Below are 17,626 nucleotides of genomic sequence, written 5' to 3'. Positions count from 1 at the left end.
CTACAAGCTTAGTTTTATTTTGTAGCACTCTCTTCTTTCAAGAAACACCAACTAAATAACTCTAGTCACCTCCTTTCTGAAGGATGAGTTGTGATGAATCCACTAGTTATGCTTCTTTTTTATGGGGGGAATACAGAAGAGGTGCACTGCTTGTTTCACCAGTTTGCATTCGAACTCAGGTGTGTCCTAAAGAGAATACAAGTGGCTTGGGAGCTTATGGAGTTTTGTTCTGTAAGTCTATTTTGGATATTTATTTTTTTTTCCTTGATGACTTAGGTTCAATTTTTGATTCTTTGTGGCATGTTACTAACTTAAAAATAGTTAAAAAAAAAAAAAAAAAAAGTGACAGCAGCCTATGTTATTAGTAGGAGATTCCCAAAGGGGTCTGTCTGGCAAGAGATCTCTCACAACTGTTTTTGCTTGAAATCATGCCAAGTGTGGTTAGTTCAAAAATTGTTTGTTTGTGGCTTGCTTTTTGTTTGTTTTGTTGTTTTTTTTTTAACAAAGCTTAGTCTACTTCTAACATATGCAAATGTTTTAGTGTTTTGGGTTTTTTTAAGGTCAGTAGGTCTATCTCTTAATCATGGATACGAAATGCACTTAAAATTCAGGTTTTTATAGCTCTTCTTAATTTTGTCGTATATGAACAGGAAAATGTAGACAAGATACATATTTGCATATATCCAAGGTGTCAGATTAAAATTTTCTCACTGATTCATCTTGAATTAATTATGACGAATCTTGTGGGTGATAGTAAGAGTGCAGGATGCTTCTGATCACATCGAATTATAGCCTGGCTAATCTCTAGGAGACTACTCCTTAATTAGTCTCTTCAAAGATTCAAGTTCTCATGCTATTTATTATACTTCCATTGCTTACACACGAGATTAATAAATTTAAGCCCCTCGAAATTAATCGGCCACAGTGTGGCGCTGTGGAGCCACTACAAGAGCGAGCACGTGGGTCTGGGGTAGGAGTTCGTATAGGCTCTCTTCGTATATGCTCGCCATCTGTTACTCTGGCTTGCCATGGGGTCCCTGGGGGCCAGTCTGCATGAATACGTAAGCTGTAGTTGCCTATTGCTAGTTTAGTCTAAGTTGCATCACCTAGCTGTTTCTTGCCAGCTTTCAGTGGAGGTGCCTATAACAGTAGTGTTTACACTGATTGGCTTTTTCTTATGCATCTGAAATAGTCACTTCTCCCTATACAGTTATTTACTTATTTACAGTAAATAAACTGATACCATGGGCTCCTTTTCCAAATTGTGGACATCGGTACAAGTGAGATGTTGGAGACTTGAAATGGTGGAATCTCTTGATAGTATTTTTCTTTTCTGCCAATGTCTTTTCACCTATATTGAAATAAAAAAATGTATTTATTTAGGATGCATGTCAGAGCCATCAAATCATGTGTTCATATAAGGGTCTGTGTCTCAGGCTGTCATAACATAATCTTGTAGAACGTCTTTGCGTGTGACAGATTTCATAAAACCTTAATGCATATTTTTTTCCCCTGACAGGTTGAGTGGCAAAGAGCACAGTGTGTTCACAGGAGTGGCTATTATACATTGCCGCAGTAAAGGTACATGTGTAATTTTACTAAAATGCAGTATTTTTGTTAAAACTCAGTATTTTCATAAGAATATATTCTCATAAGGACTTTTACAAGTGAAGAAACGGGATGGTAATTTTTCATATACGGTCTGAATTGGCTTCCTACTCAAGATGAGAATTACTTTATCAATATATCAATTAAAAACTCCCCATAAAAGCCAACCTTCTTACTGTATTCAGTTTTCACACAGGAAGGATGACTTTAGAAATACTGGCGCTGAAAGCTATGAGACTGAAAGACAAGTGTAAATTGTGGGAATATTCTAAATTAAATTCAAGTAAGGAACTACAAACTGGGGGACTGAGCAGAATCTGATCCATATTAACTTTATTCCTGTGTTGTATTTATAGTAGCTGGTGAATACAAGTGGTTGCTTTATGTGCAGTTACTTTGTTTTTCAGTAAATAAGGGGAGATTTAGAGCCCATTTTTAGGCGGTGAGTAAAGTAATGGCTTAATGCCTCAGACTGTTAATTAACTGTAGGGAGCAATACATAAATGTTCTTTATCAGATAATTTATATTGTAAGCAAGTGGTTTTTATGAGGACTGTACCATTAATTAAATTTGAGGAGTGTTTGGTTATGCCAATATTCTTTTAGTTGAACTTTTGCAAGAATAGTTTCGCTGAAATGTCACCGGACGTAGTCTTTCTGTAGACAAATTATTTACAGCTTTTAATCTTTACTGGAATGATTGCTCTTCACTCTTGTAACAGAAATAAACTCAGTGATGCAGTACCCTTACTTATATGCTAGTACAGTAGAAAGAAAGCTGCTGCAAAAAAAATAAAACATGCTATCAAGGGGTTCCTGTGAGCAGTCCAGCAAGAATAATAATGCCTTACATTGTTTACTCCGGGAAGAAAGTAAAAGTGCACACAACTGCAGTACTGATGCTATGATAGCACATCTTATTTGAAGTTTACAAATTTAAGCCACATTGTATTCAGATGGCTAAAAATACCATAAGTCTGCATATTCGCCAAGTGATGCAATCAATGAAAGAAATTTCTAGAATACATTTTTAGTTTTAGGTCATAATTACAGTGCTGCTGTTAAGTACGACATATATGTTACAGATGGAATTTTCATCTTGAGCTGACTGTTTTTTTTGTCAATACTGAAAGATACAGTAATCTGTCTTCATATGCAACAACTTTATTATTTCAGCTGGGTCATTAAATGTTTTTTCAACGCTAACGCTATTAGCAGTTGACTAGTATTCTTATCTTGGCCTGTACTGTGGATCTTTCTTACTCCTCCTCAAGAATTTCCACTTCTATCAGACCAGCGGTAACAGGAGATGGTAACCTTGATTTTTATAGGAAAGAGTAGAGAGAATTCGTAATCTGTAACGTGCACACTCATTTGTGCAAGGCTGTTTCCTTTTGAACATGTTTTGGGAAAGCCTCCATCTGTAATGATACCAGATTCACAGTGTACCATGTGCAACAGGGTCCACATCGAGGTGTGCAGTACTGCATTGTACCTCTGGCCTTCTAGTAACCACTTCTAGATACCAAAGTCTGAAATAATCTTGTTATTTCTTGAGAGATGATACGAAAATTATACTGGTGGTTACTGATGGGACTGTTGGATGCCCGGGTCTGCAGTACATGTGCAGCTGCACATTGACATTCAAGCATTTGTAACAGCTATGTGTTTAACTATGGGGTGGCATTAAGAGTTCTTTGACAACAATCATAAAGTTAGAAGGGTTTTTGTAGCCTTCTTTTTACTTGGTGCTGGATGTGTATGCTGGCAGCCCATAAATAGCTCTGCATTAGCATTGTTAATTTATGAGTGCATCCCACACAGCGAGAGCAACCTGTTAGCCCCAAAACAGGACTGCAGAGGTTGAAAATGCAAGCTTTTACTTATTTGGGGGAGTCATGAGTCTGCTGTCTCTAAAGAGCATTATTAGTCATTTCATATATCTGTGTAGTATCTCAAGTTTTCCCAAGCAAAAACGTCAAATGAATATGAACCAAAATAAAACTGAGATGTTATGGTCTCTAAACTACAGTTTCTGTTTCTGATAAGACCTCTTCCTTTCTGTAGGTAATCAGCTAGAGACAGAAGTCACTGATTTCTATGAAGAGACTAAAGTAAAATTTTCTGACCTGTCTGAAGAGCTCTTATGGGAGTACATTCATAGCGGGGAGCCGATGTAAGTAAGACCCTGAAGCTATCACACAATACTTAAGAATAGGCCATAGGGTACGTTATTAGCCATCAGCATAAAACATTTCGTCCTGTGTTCTGTGAAGTTTTGCGATAAATGATAGCATGGGTGATACAAGGTGGGTATTCTGGTCTTGTCTAGAACTACCACTCCTCCAGGGAAAGTGAGCTACCTTTTTAGTACCCTAACAAATTTGAAAATTGAAAACTGTTGAAATATTCTGGATTAGAACAAGCACTCATGCAATAGACAATTACCTCTCTGTTAACAGAGGCCTTCAGGGAGCTTGGATACCTGAGACAGTGGACTGTTCTCATAAAACAGGTGAATAGAGTGAGTATTGGATAATCAGGGTATCGGAGAAAGAAGCTGGAACTTCGTTTATTTGGTTTATCAAAGTCGCACTGCTCTGATGCAAGAAATGCCGACTCAATTTTCTCTTACTCTTGTGGCCACCTTATATGTGTTCTTATGCCATAATTGTCTCTTAGCTTGTGTGTTTCCTCTACCTTTGCAATATAGTAGTTAGTTACAGACAACATTGATTCCACAGAACAAATAGGATGAGAAAAGAATGCCTTACTACTACTAAGATGAAGTTGACGAGATTGTTTAAAAAAAATAAATATTAAAAAAAAACAAACAACCTTGTTTGGAGACAACAAGGGAATTCTTGTGACTTTATGGAATTTGCATTTCCTTCATGTTTGAAGCTTAGTGAAGGCAAATCAGGCCATAGTTAGCACTATGGACTGTGTAGCTGGTGATCTGAGGTGAACTTTTGGCTCTGACTTCAATTCTGACTGTGTAGCAATATCAGTCATGGTGGTTTTTACAATCATTTGTGCTATAAAGGAATACAGTCATGCTTTACTGGGGAAAGAGAAACCAATGTAGACTTTGGACTTATTTAAGTGCTTATGTGTAAATGAGGCATACTTTCTGAACATGTACGGTTCCCAGCTTATTAAAGAGGCCAAAGCTAAATTGGATTATGCAGAAAATAATCTTTTAGCAAGAATACCGTTTGTAACAGAAATTCCTAGTTAGGTTTTTGGAAGGTGATCTTTAGTATGCAGCTGATCAGAAAGTTGTAATTTGAAAGAGAAATGACCATGGATTTTTAGAAGGCATGTCTGGTTCAAAAATATTTTGGAATATTCTCATTATTTCTTCTAGAATAAAATATGCTTTAGCAGTGTTGTGCTGCAGCTAAATGGCTTATGAGCAGCAGTGGCTAATTCTGTTTCCTCTGCTAAACAGAGTGTGTGACAGCAAGGGTTTTCCAGGGACGCAAGGTTCAGAGAATGTATTTCAGTAGTGTCTGGAGCAGAAGACAGTCAATCTTTATTCATATAATTGAGAGGATCGGAAGCATTTGCTCTGGCCTTGGGAAGGAACTATTAAATATAGTGTCCTATAAATTTTGCAAAACATTAAGGAGAAGTTTCTCATGGGGGTTTTTTGTTTGGTTGGCTTTTTTGACTCCTCCTCCATGGACACCCATACTGGTTACATGTTTGTATACATACAGGTTTTTTTAAACACTATTGCAGTTCAACTGACCATTTGTTTATTTTTTTAATGGCTACTTAATTTTGTGAAGTCATACAAGACTTAATGATCACATGAAAAATTAAAAGAAAATTGACTCTTTTTGCTGTTGAGGATTGGATTGAGTTCTTTTTATAGCAAGGACAAAGTTGGCATGTATTATTTTAAAAGTCAGTCACTGGTGGCATGGGGACTAATTCTAAAAGTATATAGATGGCTTATAGTATGTAAGGGAGGAGTGAAAAGCACTATCTCACGGTAGATTGGGATGAGGCTATAAAAAACCCTCAAAAACTTTGGCTGCAGAAAGATGGCCTTTCGCTTTCTGTTTATTCCTGTTCCTCTTCCCAACCAAAGCTTTTCTGACTGCTGGCAGGGTCTTTCTCTTCCTTTCTGGCCATCTGTAGAAAGAGAGCTGGACCACAGTAATCCTAACTGTTTTGGGCTTGTGCAATGAGTAGCCTTAGTTTCTGCCTGCCTCTTTGACCCAGCTTTTTATTTTGTAACCTTTCCCTTGTGAACAACTTCCTCTGTCTCTGCTCACAACTTCCAGTCTGAAGATCCTATGTGGTTTTCGGTAGCTCTGTTCTGAATGGTGGCAATGAAACCAGATAACCCTACTGCACTCTGGGAAAGAGGTGATTACAGATGCTGTACAATTTCAGACTTAACTGTGAAGTAATAACATGTAGAATGTAAATGTCTTTCTTCCCTTGTATGATTTCTCCTAAGAGTTATTTCCTTCAAAGCTACAGCAAAAGTATCTTTTAGATTTTGTGAATAATTACAGTCTCACAGCACAAATTAGCTCAGGGATAGTTTGAGGTTATCAGTTTTTAAAGCATAAAAGCAAAAATCATCCAGGTGCAGGATTACAGAGGTAAGGGGAGCTGTACTGTTCTTATACTAGAACTAACTTTGAATCTTGTTTTTTAGTTTATCCTGTTGCTATAGTTGACTCCTCTGTATGAAATAGTTGTTCTACGTTCACCAGAACTTACTAGCAAATCTTGTTCTTGTACCTGCCTATCTCCGTTCTTTTCCAAGTTCCTTTGCAACTGGAAACGCATATCTAACTGGTTCCATCATGTTTGTATGCTGACCAGGCATCTAGCTGTTGCTTTTCCCAAGAGATAGGTGACCAAATTCTGCTTCTCCTTACCTCTTTCGTGCGAGTAGTTTTTGTCTCTCTGTTCTACAAAACCACTAACTTCATATTTAAAGGAACTGAAGGTGGGAATTGTCTAATATGTAGATATGTGAAGATAACTAAGCTTGGGTTATACTAACTAATAGTTGACAGAGATGCAAAAATTAGTGTACAGCTTCTAATGCAGTTTAAATGTTTGTTTCAGTAAAGATAAATGTGATGTCCCTGTATCTTTCAGACTATTAGTGAAGCCCAGTCACTAGCTCAGATGGACTTTGTCTAATGTGGCTGAAATTTGTCTGTATTTCTACTCATGCAACTGTATGGGCCAAGACATATCTATAGCAATCATACATATGTTCTTGCCTTTGGAAACCTATCTAAAACCCAATCAAGCAGCTCCTTTCATTTGTAGGAGCAGTAGAGCTTGTTAGTGCAACAGTGATTTATTTGATTATTAGCTCTGTGTTGGACAATTCAGATACTTTATACATGGATATACTATTTTGTGGCCTGACTAAAGTTCTAAAGCTAGTAAAGGAGATGTGTTTTAATGTGGCATTTTCAAGTTACCTCTGTTTTGTGTTTGTTTTAAAAATCAGTTGCATACATTCCTCCTGTTTTGTGTGCAGGTTTATTTCTTTGTTGGCTTTTTTTGTTTGTTTTAAGTCAGTGGATGTTGCACTAACCCCTACAACAGTCAGTTACTTAAAAATGTTTCGGTTGCAGCAGTGGTCTTTTTGTTTGTCAAAAGGTCTTTGAAGCGAGTTATATTTTTTTTTTATAATTATTATAATGCAAATTAACTGATGCTGTGCATACCTTAAAGTTAGTGATATGCTAATAAAAGTATCTAGTTACAAAAGCCAGTCAGATTAGCCAGAGCTAGTTATGAGAGCTTTGTAAATACTGAGATGTTCTGGGTTTTAGGATGGAAGGCACTTGTTGAAAAATCAATGGAACTGTTACTAACTATATAGCCTCATGCTTTTGGACTAGAGGCTATAGCTGTAGTAGAGAATCCTACTCAGGATCCAATGCCAGAATGTGAAGTTCTGTATGAAGATACAGGTTGTGTCTAAGTGTGTTAATGTCCTTGCTGGCAATACGATACCACTTCTTTTGATGGTCACAATGGTTTTTGCTTCCCTGTCAGCATATACCAGAATGACTTCATCCTACAGGACTGCTACTTCATTTAAAAACGAAATCACTTTTTAGTCATTAGAATATTCCTAATTTAGATGATATAAGTCTTAAGTATGTTATAAACGAAGGAATAACATAATGACAAAGCTATACAGCGGTGCTTAAAATGCAAGATTAAAGGAAAAGCCCGGTTCCCTAGTTTATAGAAACTCAAAAATCCCATTTGCTGGCATACTGATTCCTGTGTTTCTCTTAAGAGACTATGGGAAAGGGAATCCAGAAAAAAGTTCTAAAAATCTAAAGGGCTGGTTCTGATCAAATCTAGGATGAAAAATCTACAATCTTCTTTGTGTAGTAACCTTCTTTCATAAGTAGTTTGGGTAATTCCATACTATCTGAAGTTAATAGATCTGAGACTGACTGACCTTTGGTTTCAAAGTGTGCTGACTGGAGTTTTCTGATTTGGCGTTATCATGTAGTAAGCATACTTCTAACTGCCTTGTTTCTTAAATGTAAACAGTAAAATTGTTGGACAGCTTATCTGCCTGTATGCATTTCCATTCCACACAGTGGAATCTGCATAATTACACCTAACGAGAAATTAGATTTCCAAGGTTACTTTCTGTGAAAGTACATTCCTGTGCCAAATTACTAGTATTACCATGACATCTAAGAGCACAGTGTTGTGAACCATAACTCCGCTCACATCTCAGAGGATTACACAAGAATTGAATAGGGTTGAATGGGATAGTAGTGGATTTTATATTTGATTATGTTGCTCCTCTGCAACAAAGTCCTATCTTCCTGATGCTCATTTTATATATTCCTATGACTGGGATACGCAAGACGTGTACTACAGTCATTTGAGTTCTAAGATTTCTTCATTGTGAGCTCCTTTTGGAGCCAATGTGTTCCTAAAGGCTGTTCAGCCTCTTGTGGAATAGAGCTAGGGTCAGTATGCAGCTGGGTGACCCAGTGGCAATGTTGGTCTCAGTGACGCTTGCTTTGGCAGCCAGGACTGGGAGAACGCTGGGTAACCTATGGCAACGCAATCTCGCTGCAGTCAGCTGAGGTACCTCCTGCTTAGGTGACTATGGCCCTTGGACCGTCTCAAGCATAAAGACTTTATGCTGCTCACCCTTAGTAGAAATACTGATCCTCGTATTTATCTTGTGATTTATAAATTGAAGCATTGAGCCTAGCTAGTAGATTTAATCCACCTCTAACTTGAGTACACTAGTCTTTATTTCAGACTCTGCAGTACTTGTGGATTTTTTGTGTTCTGTGCTACCTTTACTCTTAATCTTATTTACATATGTGTTGTTTCTGCACTCTCTCTCCCAGGGACAAGGCTGGTGGATATGGAATCCAGGCCCTCGGTGGAATGTTAGTTGAGTATGTCCACGGAGACTTCTTGAATGTGGTGGGATTTCCTCTGAATCACTTCTGCAAAAAGCTAGCAGAATTGTACTATCCACCCCCTAAACATAATGTACAACATAAAAAGTATGACTCTATCCCTTCCGTGGACACTTTTGAGAACCTAAGTGATGGAGAAAGTGAATCTTCAAATTTCACAGAGCACAAAGGTGCTAGTAAGTTGGACAGCAGTGGGACGTATTCCTCAGGAGCTATTTACAATTCTGAAAACAGTTCTAACGTCAGAACTGGTTTTGCGGTACCTTTGGAAAATCAGAATGGAGTGTCGAAAAGTGCAGCAAAACTTCCACCTAAAATTCTAGACCTGATGGATGGTTTTAGAGCTTCAAAGGTAAGGGAAAAAATAAAACTACTCATTGCAGTGCTGACTGATATGATTCTTTCATTGGACTTCAGTGTACAGCAGGTATTGTGAAATACTTGAGATGGAGTAAGAATGTATTCATTATTAGAATAAAAGGACCACTGATGTACCAGAGAATCTAAGATAGCTGAAACTTCTGGTGCAGTGCAAACACTGTGGTTTTGGTATTTGCTTTTATCTGTTCTATGAAATTTCAGTTACACATTTGATAAAATTTTTGTCTCTTGAGAGGGGGGAAAAAAAAAGGTCCTCAGAATTTTTTTGTCCTTGCATGATTGACCTTGGTTATGAACGGTGCAATTGTGCTTCCAGGATGTCTGGAAAGAGTACCCTCTTCCCTCCCAGATGCGCCTTTTGTCATCTTGTCTAATTAAATGCAGTTTATGCAAGATCATTATTTAACTTCCATTGGCTACATCAATGATTCAGGCTCTGGTGTAATTAGGAGGCTTCAGAATAACAGTATGTTCAGAAGTGGAACTCCACCAAGTAAAGCGGAATGTTGTAGGGAAACTTCAAAATGCTTTTAAGAAATTTCTCATTAATTGATTTTTTTAATTTCTTTTTTTTTACTAGTTTACAAGAGACAATCAAGGAGGAAGTTACCTTTATATACTCAGCAAAGAAAGCAATTAATACGGTTAACTTATCTGACTTAAAACTGTGACAAGAATTGTGTATGTTATATTTCCTTTCTGACTTTTAATGCTGAGTGTTAGGATTCTGTGGAAGATCTTAATTTTCTTACTCCCTATTAAGGAAATTACTTTTTTTTTATACCCCGTTTCATGTTCCAGGTATGCTTATCTGATAATCTCCATGCAGTATCTGATGGAGGCATAACAGCTTACGAACAGAAGGTCACATGCTCTCTGTAGCAGCCAAGTGTGATGAGAAATGAGTAGCCGGACATTTTAAGGGCTGCCAAGTTTTCTACTCGCAGCTGCAGTGTAGTGAAGAAGGTGAAGCAGAAATGAACACCAATCATTCTAACAGATCACTGATCTCCAAGTCATTCATATTTTAGGATGAGGTGAAAAAACTGCTAAAGTGGCAGTGAAATGACAAACCTGGAGCTAAAGATACAACAAATCTGAGGGGGGATGGAAGGAAACGTGCAAGACAATGGACAATGGTTTTGCTGAAACAGCAGAAAGTGTACTCAGATCTGAAGGAAAACCATAGTGTGGTGACTGTAGATCTGTGGGCGTGCTGCTTGCAGGCATGCAAATCAGTATTGGGAGATTTGAAATAAAACAGCCTCGAGACTGCTGTTTGTGAACTTCCTTGTGTATCCTTAGGAAGCGAGTTTTGATGTACATGAAGGGGTGAAATGATGCTTAGCATTTCTTCAATTTAAGTAAAAAATAAAATGAAATTGGAGAATCATCAGCATTTTGTTGCACATTATGTACACTGTTTACAGTAATGTGATGCCGAACTTGGTTTTGTGCAGTCAAAGATGGTGGAGGCTGTAGATAGAAGGAGAAGCTTTCCTTTCCCACTAAACCAGTGTAAAGTCATAGTATGAAGTGCTGAGTTTCATGTTGAACTAGTGGGAAGTTTTTTTTTCTCAGGGTTTGGATCTTTGTAAAATTAATTACCTGTTGGAATGAATGCTTCCTGTGATCTGACAAAGCTCATCATCTCTCCACTCATAGAACAGGGATAAAGGCACAAAAGCATTTAGTTTCACAAAAGCTCTCAAGTTCTATTTCATTTTGATCCTTGAGTGTTGTTTCAAGGACTTCATAAAGCAGAGTGAAGTCTGCAGATGGAGATGTTGCTGCCCGTTTTACTCTGAACAGCTGCTGTTGCAGAACAGGAGGGGATTGAGGTTAATTAAATCATACTTTCTCAAACTTCATATGTTCTTAATTTGCATACTCTGATCCATACTCAGAGCTTTGGGGTTTTGTCATCTTTGAAATTTTTCTTTCTCCCTCTCTTCCCCCTTCCCCTCCCCTCCCCAAAATGGGAATTACAGAATGCTAGAAAGAGTGATTTGGATCAGCCAAGCTTTTGACCTTGTCTTCTCACCTTCTCTTTTCTGTTTTTATAGTTTCCAGGTGGTATCAGTCCAAGGATTTTGCAGGACTTGGAAGCAAAATGGTTGTACACTAGATGCAATTGGCTCAGTATTGTGAAAGCCTGGATTATAATAAATTCCAGCTATACATTCTTATTAGAATAACAGAGGAAATTATAAAGTGAGGATGAAGATGATAAAATATATAGGCACACAGTAGCAGACCTTCCTCAAAGTTAATCTCTTTTTCTCCACTTGATTTTTATTAAACAGAATATCAATCCTTTTTTTTTTTTTTCCCCTTGACTGCCTTTGATGTTTACAATAAAATATTTCAGTTGGAAGGGACCTACAATGACCATCTAGTCCAACTACCTGAGTTGCCTGCAGTTGCAAAGAAGTGGAGTCTGTGATTGCTTTATGTGCTTTCACTTTTGTGCTCTGCACAAGTTCCTTGGTTTTAGGTGTTTTAACTGTTTCAGAATACTGAAACTGCAGAATTTCAAATTAATTTCAAATGGAGAGGTAGATATCATCACATAACATTAACTTTCCTCTCTGATTTGGTTAACATATCTCTACAAGTTCAGTTCAGTTTTTCAGCTTACACAGCTATGTTGCCCATGGTTTTTTCTTCACCATCAGGCAGTAGCTGTTCTTTCGTCCTCATTTGATACATACATGTCCTGTTAAGGTGTGCATTTAGTGTAGTTGTGCTCTGAAGTTTTTTGTGGTGTTTTTTTTTTTTTCCTTACTTTTTATTAAACAAAAGCCAATATTATAGCATCTGAAGCTGTTACATTGCCTTAGTGGAGCTTTCCAGTTCCTTACGTTTTGGGTAAATCAAATTTAATTTGGTCTTTTGGCATTGGTTCAGATACTCAAGAATGTTTGGCCATGTGGAACAAGCTCATAGATGGAGATATGCTAAATATCTGAATAAAGAGGTGGTCTTCATACAAAATCTGTAGTCTGCATTCCAGAATATTTTGAGTTCTATTCTCTCCCAAACACCTCTGTTCAAAATTCTGTTACTTGGCTGAGAAAATGAAACCCTCTGAGAGGGAAAGGAAATGTATCGGGGGTTGGACTAGATGATGTCCAGAGGTCCCTTCCAACCCTGACCATTCTGTGATTCTGTATCATAGCAATTTTTGAGTTTTGTGAAACTGTTACACTTGTTGAAGAACAGTAGTTGTGTAGAATAATTCCAGGAAAAAGGTATAGTTCTTTTGTTTCTTGATTGCAGTCTTTTAAAGACAGCACGTTAACAATTTTTTTCCTACGTGTAGGCTCTGTTTGTAGCCTCTAAGCTGAAGATATTTGACCATCTAAAAGATAAAGGTCCACTGAAGGCTGCGGATATTGCAAATGAGGTTGGAGCCTCTGTGTGTGGAACAGAAAGACTCCTTGATGCATGTGCTGCTCTTGGATTACTGGAGAAAACACCACAAGGTGACTAATTTCTCCTTCCCAGCTCCATGTAGTACTGAATGACATGCAGGACTGGAAGAAATGCTTTGAAGGTCACAGGGTCTGACTTGATATTGTGGGTAACTTGGATTTGGGGGAAAGGGGAATGGATCATTGCTTCTTTGCTTTTATTATTAGTAGCTGGCATTGCTTCATTTGGGGGCAGGCTTTACCTATATAACACATTCGGGTCTCTGAGGAATCCTTAAATTGCCTTTGCTGTCTGGACATAGAAAAGATGAAATTTCTAAGAAAAAGTTACATGGGCAGTCCCAGGGAGCAGTGTAATAGCTCAGATGTATCATTAGCACTTGGGTCACAACACCCCCATGCAACCCCAGTCTTGGGGAAGAGTGGCTGGAAAGCTGCTCGGTGGAAAAGGACCTGGGGGTCTTGGTCAGCAGCCAGCTGAATATGAGCCAGCAGTGTGCCCAGGTGGCCAAGAAGGCGAATAGCATCCTGGCCTGTATCAGGACTAGTGTGGCCAGCAGGACTAGGGAAGCGATCGTTCCCCTGTACTCAGCACTGGTGAGGCTGCACCTCAAATACTGTGTTCAGTTTTGGGCCCCTCACTACAGGGAAGTCATAGAGGTGCTGGAGTATTATCAAAGAAGGGCAACGAAGCTGGTGAAGGGTCTAGAGAACAAGTTTTATGAGGAGCCGCTGAGGGAACTGTGGTTGTTTAGTCTGGGGAAAAGGAGTCTCAGGGGAGACCTTATCGCTCTCTATACCTACCTGAAAGGAGGTTGTAGCGAGGTGGGGGTCAGTTTCTTCTCCCAAGTAACAAGAGATAGGATGAGAGGAAATGGCCTCAAGTCGTGCCAGGGGAGGTTTAGATTGGATATTAGCAAAAATTTCTGTACCAAAGGGGTCATCAAGCATTGGAACAGGCTGCCCAGGGAGGTGGTTGAGTCCCCATTCCTGGAGATACTTAAGACATGTAGATGTGGTGATGAGGGACATGGTTTAGTGGTGGACTTGGTAGTGTTAAGTTAATGGTTGGACTCAATGATCTTAAAGGTCTTTTCCAACCTAAATGACTCTGATTCTATCTAAAATAAGGACCAAATTCCATTCCCTGTTGCAGCAATGCAAAGTTACAATCTTTAGCGGAGAATCAGGATTTTAACGAGGAGAGCTCTGGAATGCATCCCTCTTCATGGACAGCAGCTTAAATTTTAGTGCCTCTAACTGGAACAGTGCTTGAAGGTGTATGTAGGTGAGGAAGTCAGTATTAGGATTAACTTCTTCAATCTGCACTATGTAGTTATAAGTTTCCATATACATCATTTACATCATAAGACCTGAAATGGTCAAGTGCCAAGAAAAGGAAATAAAGGATGCTTTCTACTCTGTTAGAGGACAAGACCAAGGAGAAAGCCCTAAAGGCAAAACATACTGGAGAAAGCTTGAATTTAAGAGAAGGAGAAACCATAATCTAAAGAAAAATGCAGTAAAGAATGAAGAACTTCTAATAGTCTCCCTTGAATATCAGGTGTATAACTGAGGTACTCTGGTTTAAAAACAAAAATAAAAAAATCAGTGCCTATCTATATCTACCAGCATCTAACTTCTTTTTATAAACAAAGTACCTGCTTCTTTAAGAATGAGAAGACCTTCAGAATTATTTCACAGAAATCTTTGCACAAAAAATAAAATGATCCTAAGATCAGGATTTGCTAGCTATTTAACAGCTATTCAGGAAAACATGCCTCTAGATTCTAAATGACAGTTGTAAGTACTGAAACAAAGCTGGTTACAATTGTTTTCTTCCCATAAGGTTATAGTAATACAGATTCAGCAAATACCTACCTGACCTCAGATGGTGAATACTCGCTTCATGGCTACATTATCCACTCTAATGACCACCTTTGGCCTCTCTTCACAAACTTGGAGTCTGCTGTCAAAGAAGGGAGCAGGCAGAACCATCGAGCCTTTGGAAAGAAAGCAGAGGATTTATTTAAGGTAATAGAAACTCTTATTAGTATCAAAACTTGCTGTTAGTATCAAAACTTGCTCTGAGGAGTCCAGAATTGATCTAGGGGCAAATGGAGACAAAGCTGTCACAGAAAGTTGGTCAGTCTCAGAAATTGTAGAAAAACAATGCAACTTGCTAGTCTCAGACTTCTGTTCCCTTCAACTTTAGGTTCTGAAGTGCTGGAGCAATCACAGAATATACTGGGAAATCTGAGTGCTGATGAAAATTCTGTGGCTAAAGTGTTGTCCATCCAGCTAACACACTCCCAAAACAACCTCTGGGCCTATTTAATTTACATTTATGTGGCCTTTTTATAACACTGGGTAGTACCTTATCACACGTGCTTCTTCCATACTGGATGCCAATCACTTGGTACTGATGTACATCCAGTTCAATCTGTGCTGACTGTAATCAAAGCTGTTTTCAAAGTTGCTTTGTGCTGATGCAGCGGAGAAGAGATCCAGTCTCTTTTATGAAGGCTTGTAGTTTTGTATATGCTTCAAGCTGGTATATATTGCTAATAAGAATTGTAATCCTTTCTTCCATCTGTTTCCATCTCTGTAGCATTCCTTTTCCAAGGGTAGCCCAGGTGGATATGTTCAGACTGGAAAGTCACTTAGGGTTATAAGTATCCTAACTTTTCAATTATCCACCTGTGAAGCAAGTTGGGGGACTTATTTGTGCCTGTTTAAGGAGAGGGCTAGTAGAGTGAGCAGGAGAATACGCTAGGACTTCATCTCTGACAGCAGTGCTGGCTTGAAGTGTACTTCAGACTACATCCTGTTGTTCTTAATTTGTACTTCTAGATGCTGATGAAGCCAGTCTCCTAAAGGAGATGTCTACATCCTTCATATACAGCTGATGGAAGGAAATAAGGGGTTTTGGAGACTTAAGAAGGTCCTCTTACCTTAATGTTAGTACCTAGATTACTGGTGGACAGAACCTCCTTTAGGAATCCTTCAAAGGCTATTTTAAATGGAGTTTAGATACTTTGCTTTTAGGATAGCTGCTGCAGTAGATGCTTAAATTTATGTGCGAGTAAAGTGTTTTAATGGAGGTGAACTGGATCTCATCCTTTGTTAAACATCTGGATTACCAACTTGAGTTTGCTTGGGTGATGCTCGTGGCAGGAGGCACCACCAGTTCAGGCCTGGGCTCCATATGCATACAGGATAGTATGTCCAAGCAGAATATATGGGCTGCCTATGGCGCTATGCATACCTCAGCCTGGAGATACTTCCACTTCATAGTAGCTGTAAGGCTGTAAATAACTGATGAAATCTGTATGAAAGTGAGCCATAAGGGGATTCATGCTTATGTACCATTTCAAAGGTAGAGGCATGAGGTTGTGGTACTGAATGCTTGCTTCTCATCTCATCAAAAAACCCAGAATGAGCTTTTATGCTTCTGGTTTAAGTTACAGTCCAATCATCTAGTTATTTTCCCATCATGGGAGAATAAATGTCAGAATTAAACGAAAGCAATTTGTGAGTATATCAAGAAGAAGAAGGAATGCTTCAGGAGACTAAAAGAAAAAACTCAATCTGTCCTTTCAAACAGTTTAAAGTCTGGAGACATTTTGCTGTGGAGCAAATGTGTTAGTAAATGTTTATCAAAGGCACAGTATTTCCTTAAAAAGCACTTTTCAGATTATCCCTTCTTCCTGCTATGCTGCCCCAGCTTCAGTGGGCAGAAGAGTTGAATTTAACAGCCCTTGGGACATCACCAAGACCAGGTTCAAACCAAGCCAGTGTATGTCCTTTGGGACGCACTGCAAAAGATGTGTGATCAAAATTTTCAAGAGGAAGCAAAAATCTGCTTATCATTACAGTGAAACAGCAAAGGGTTTGGATCTTTTAATTTTAGAATTCTGACGCTCGTGGTGCGTACCTACTGCCTTGGTCGTACATAGTTTTAGTTAAGTAATGAAAATACACTTCAGTTACTGTGCTTTTTTGCCTTCTTAGGACTATTATCACAGCCAGGAGGTGAAGCAACGTTTTATGGCTGCCATGCACAGCATTGCCCACCTGACAGCAAGAGACGTGGCTACAGCATTTGATCTTTCACAGTTTAAATACGCTTGTGATTTAGGAGGTATTACCTGTAATTGAACTGGTATACATATTAAAGGGAAAAACTTGATTTCAGTTCCATATTTTACTTAAAACTTATGTATGTTTTTATACTGGAACTGCAGTAATACTGTCTACTGTTGTTTTTCTGGTATTGTAATGTCAGAATAAAAGGCCTGAGTGCAGTTAACTGACAGTAGTGTTACTTAATGGTATTTAAGTAGTTTCAGATCAGTGAACGTCACAATCAGTTATATACTCACATATAGTTCAGCACAGAAAACAAGATGGTTTGTGGCTCAGCTGATAGAGCTCAGCCCAACATTGTGTTTTCAGCTGTGCTGTTGCTGTCCTTTGGCATGTCTAAGATTTTCAAAAGTAATGAAGGATTTGTATTGGGGTGTCAAACTTGAAACACTGCATTGCTAGAACAAAAAGGCTGGAGTCTTCTAGAATGGATTTAAGTGTTTTGTGTGTTGTTTTAATTATTAATATCTAAGATGACCACCAAAATGGTGGAAGCCAATGATACACCTGAAGAAACTCTTCTTGTTAGTGTCCTTTTTTACCCTGTGCTAGGAGTGGGAGAGAGGGAGTTTTATTACTTAGGGAAAG

At 38.5% G+C, this 17,626-nt stretch overlaps 1 protein-coding gene across 1 annotated transcript in view; it reads left to right on the top strand.

Moving 5' to 3' along the window:
* ASMTL (acetylserotonin O-methyltransferase-like) overlaps positions 1-17,626 on the top strand; it is a 42,006-nt gene that overhangs the window by 16,648 nt on the left and 7,732 nt on the right. The window contains exons 5-10 of the mRNA XM_009889460.1: positions 1,520-1,581; positions 3,676-3,784; positions 8,997-9,423; positions 12,778-12,940; positions 14,739-14,923; positions 16,904-17,033. Of these exons, the coding sequence (XP_009887762.1) occupies positions 1,520-1,581; positions 3,676-3,784; positions 8,997-9,423; positions 12,778-12,940; positions 14,739-14,923; positions 16,904-17,033 (1,076 nt within the window). The remainder of the gene's footprint in view (positions 1-1,519; positions 1,582-3,675; positions 3,785-8,996; positions 9,424-12,777; positions 12,941-14,738; positions 14,924-16,903; positions 17,034-17,626) is intronic.

The sequence above is a fragment of the Charadrius vociferus genome, unplaced genomic scaffold, assembly GCF_000708025.1.
Source record: "Charadrius vociferus isolate BGI_N301 unplaced genomic scaffold, ASM70802v2 scaffold26, whole genome shotgun sequence".
Taxonomy (NCBI): domain Eukaryota; kingdom Metazoa; phylum Chordata; class Aves; order Charadriiformes; family Charadriidae; genus Charadrius; species Charadrius vociferus.
Note: the sequence above shows the minus strand (reverse complement) of the source record. Positions and strands in the feature narration are given on the sequence as shown.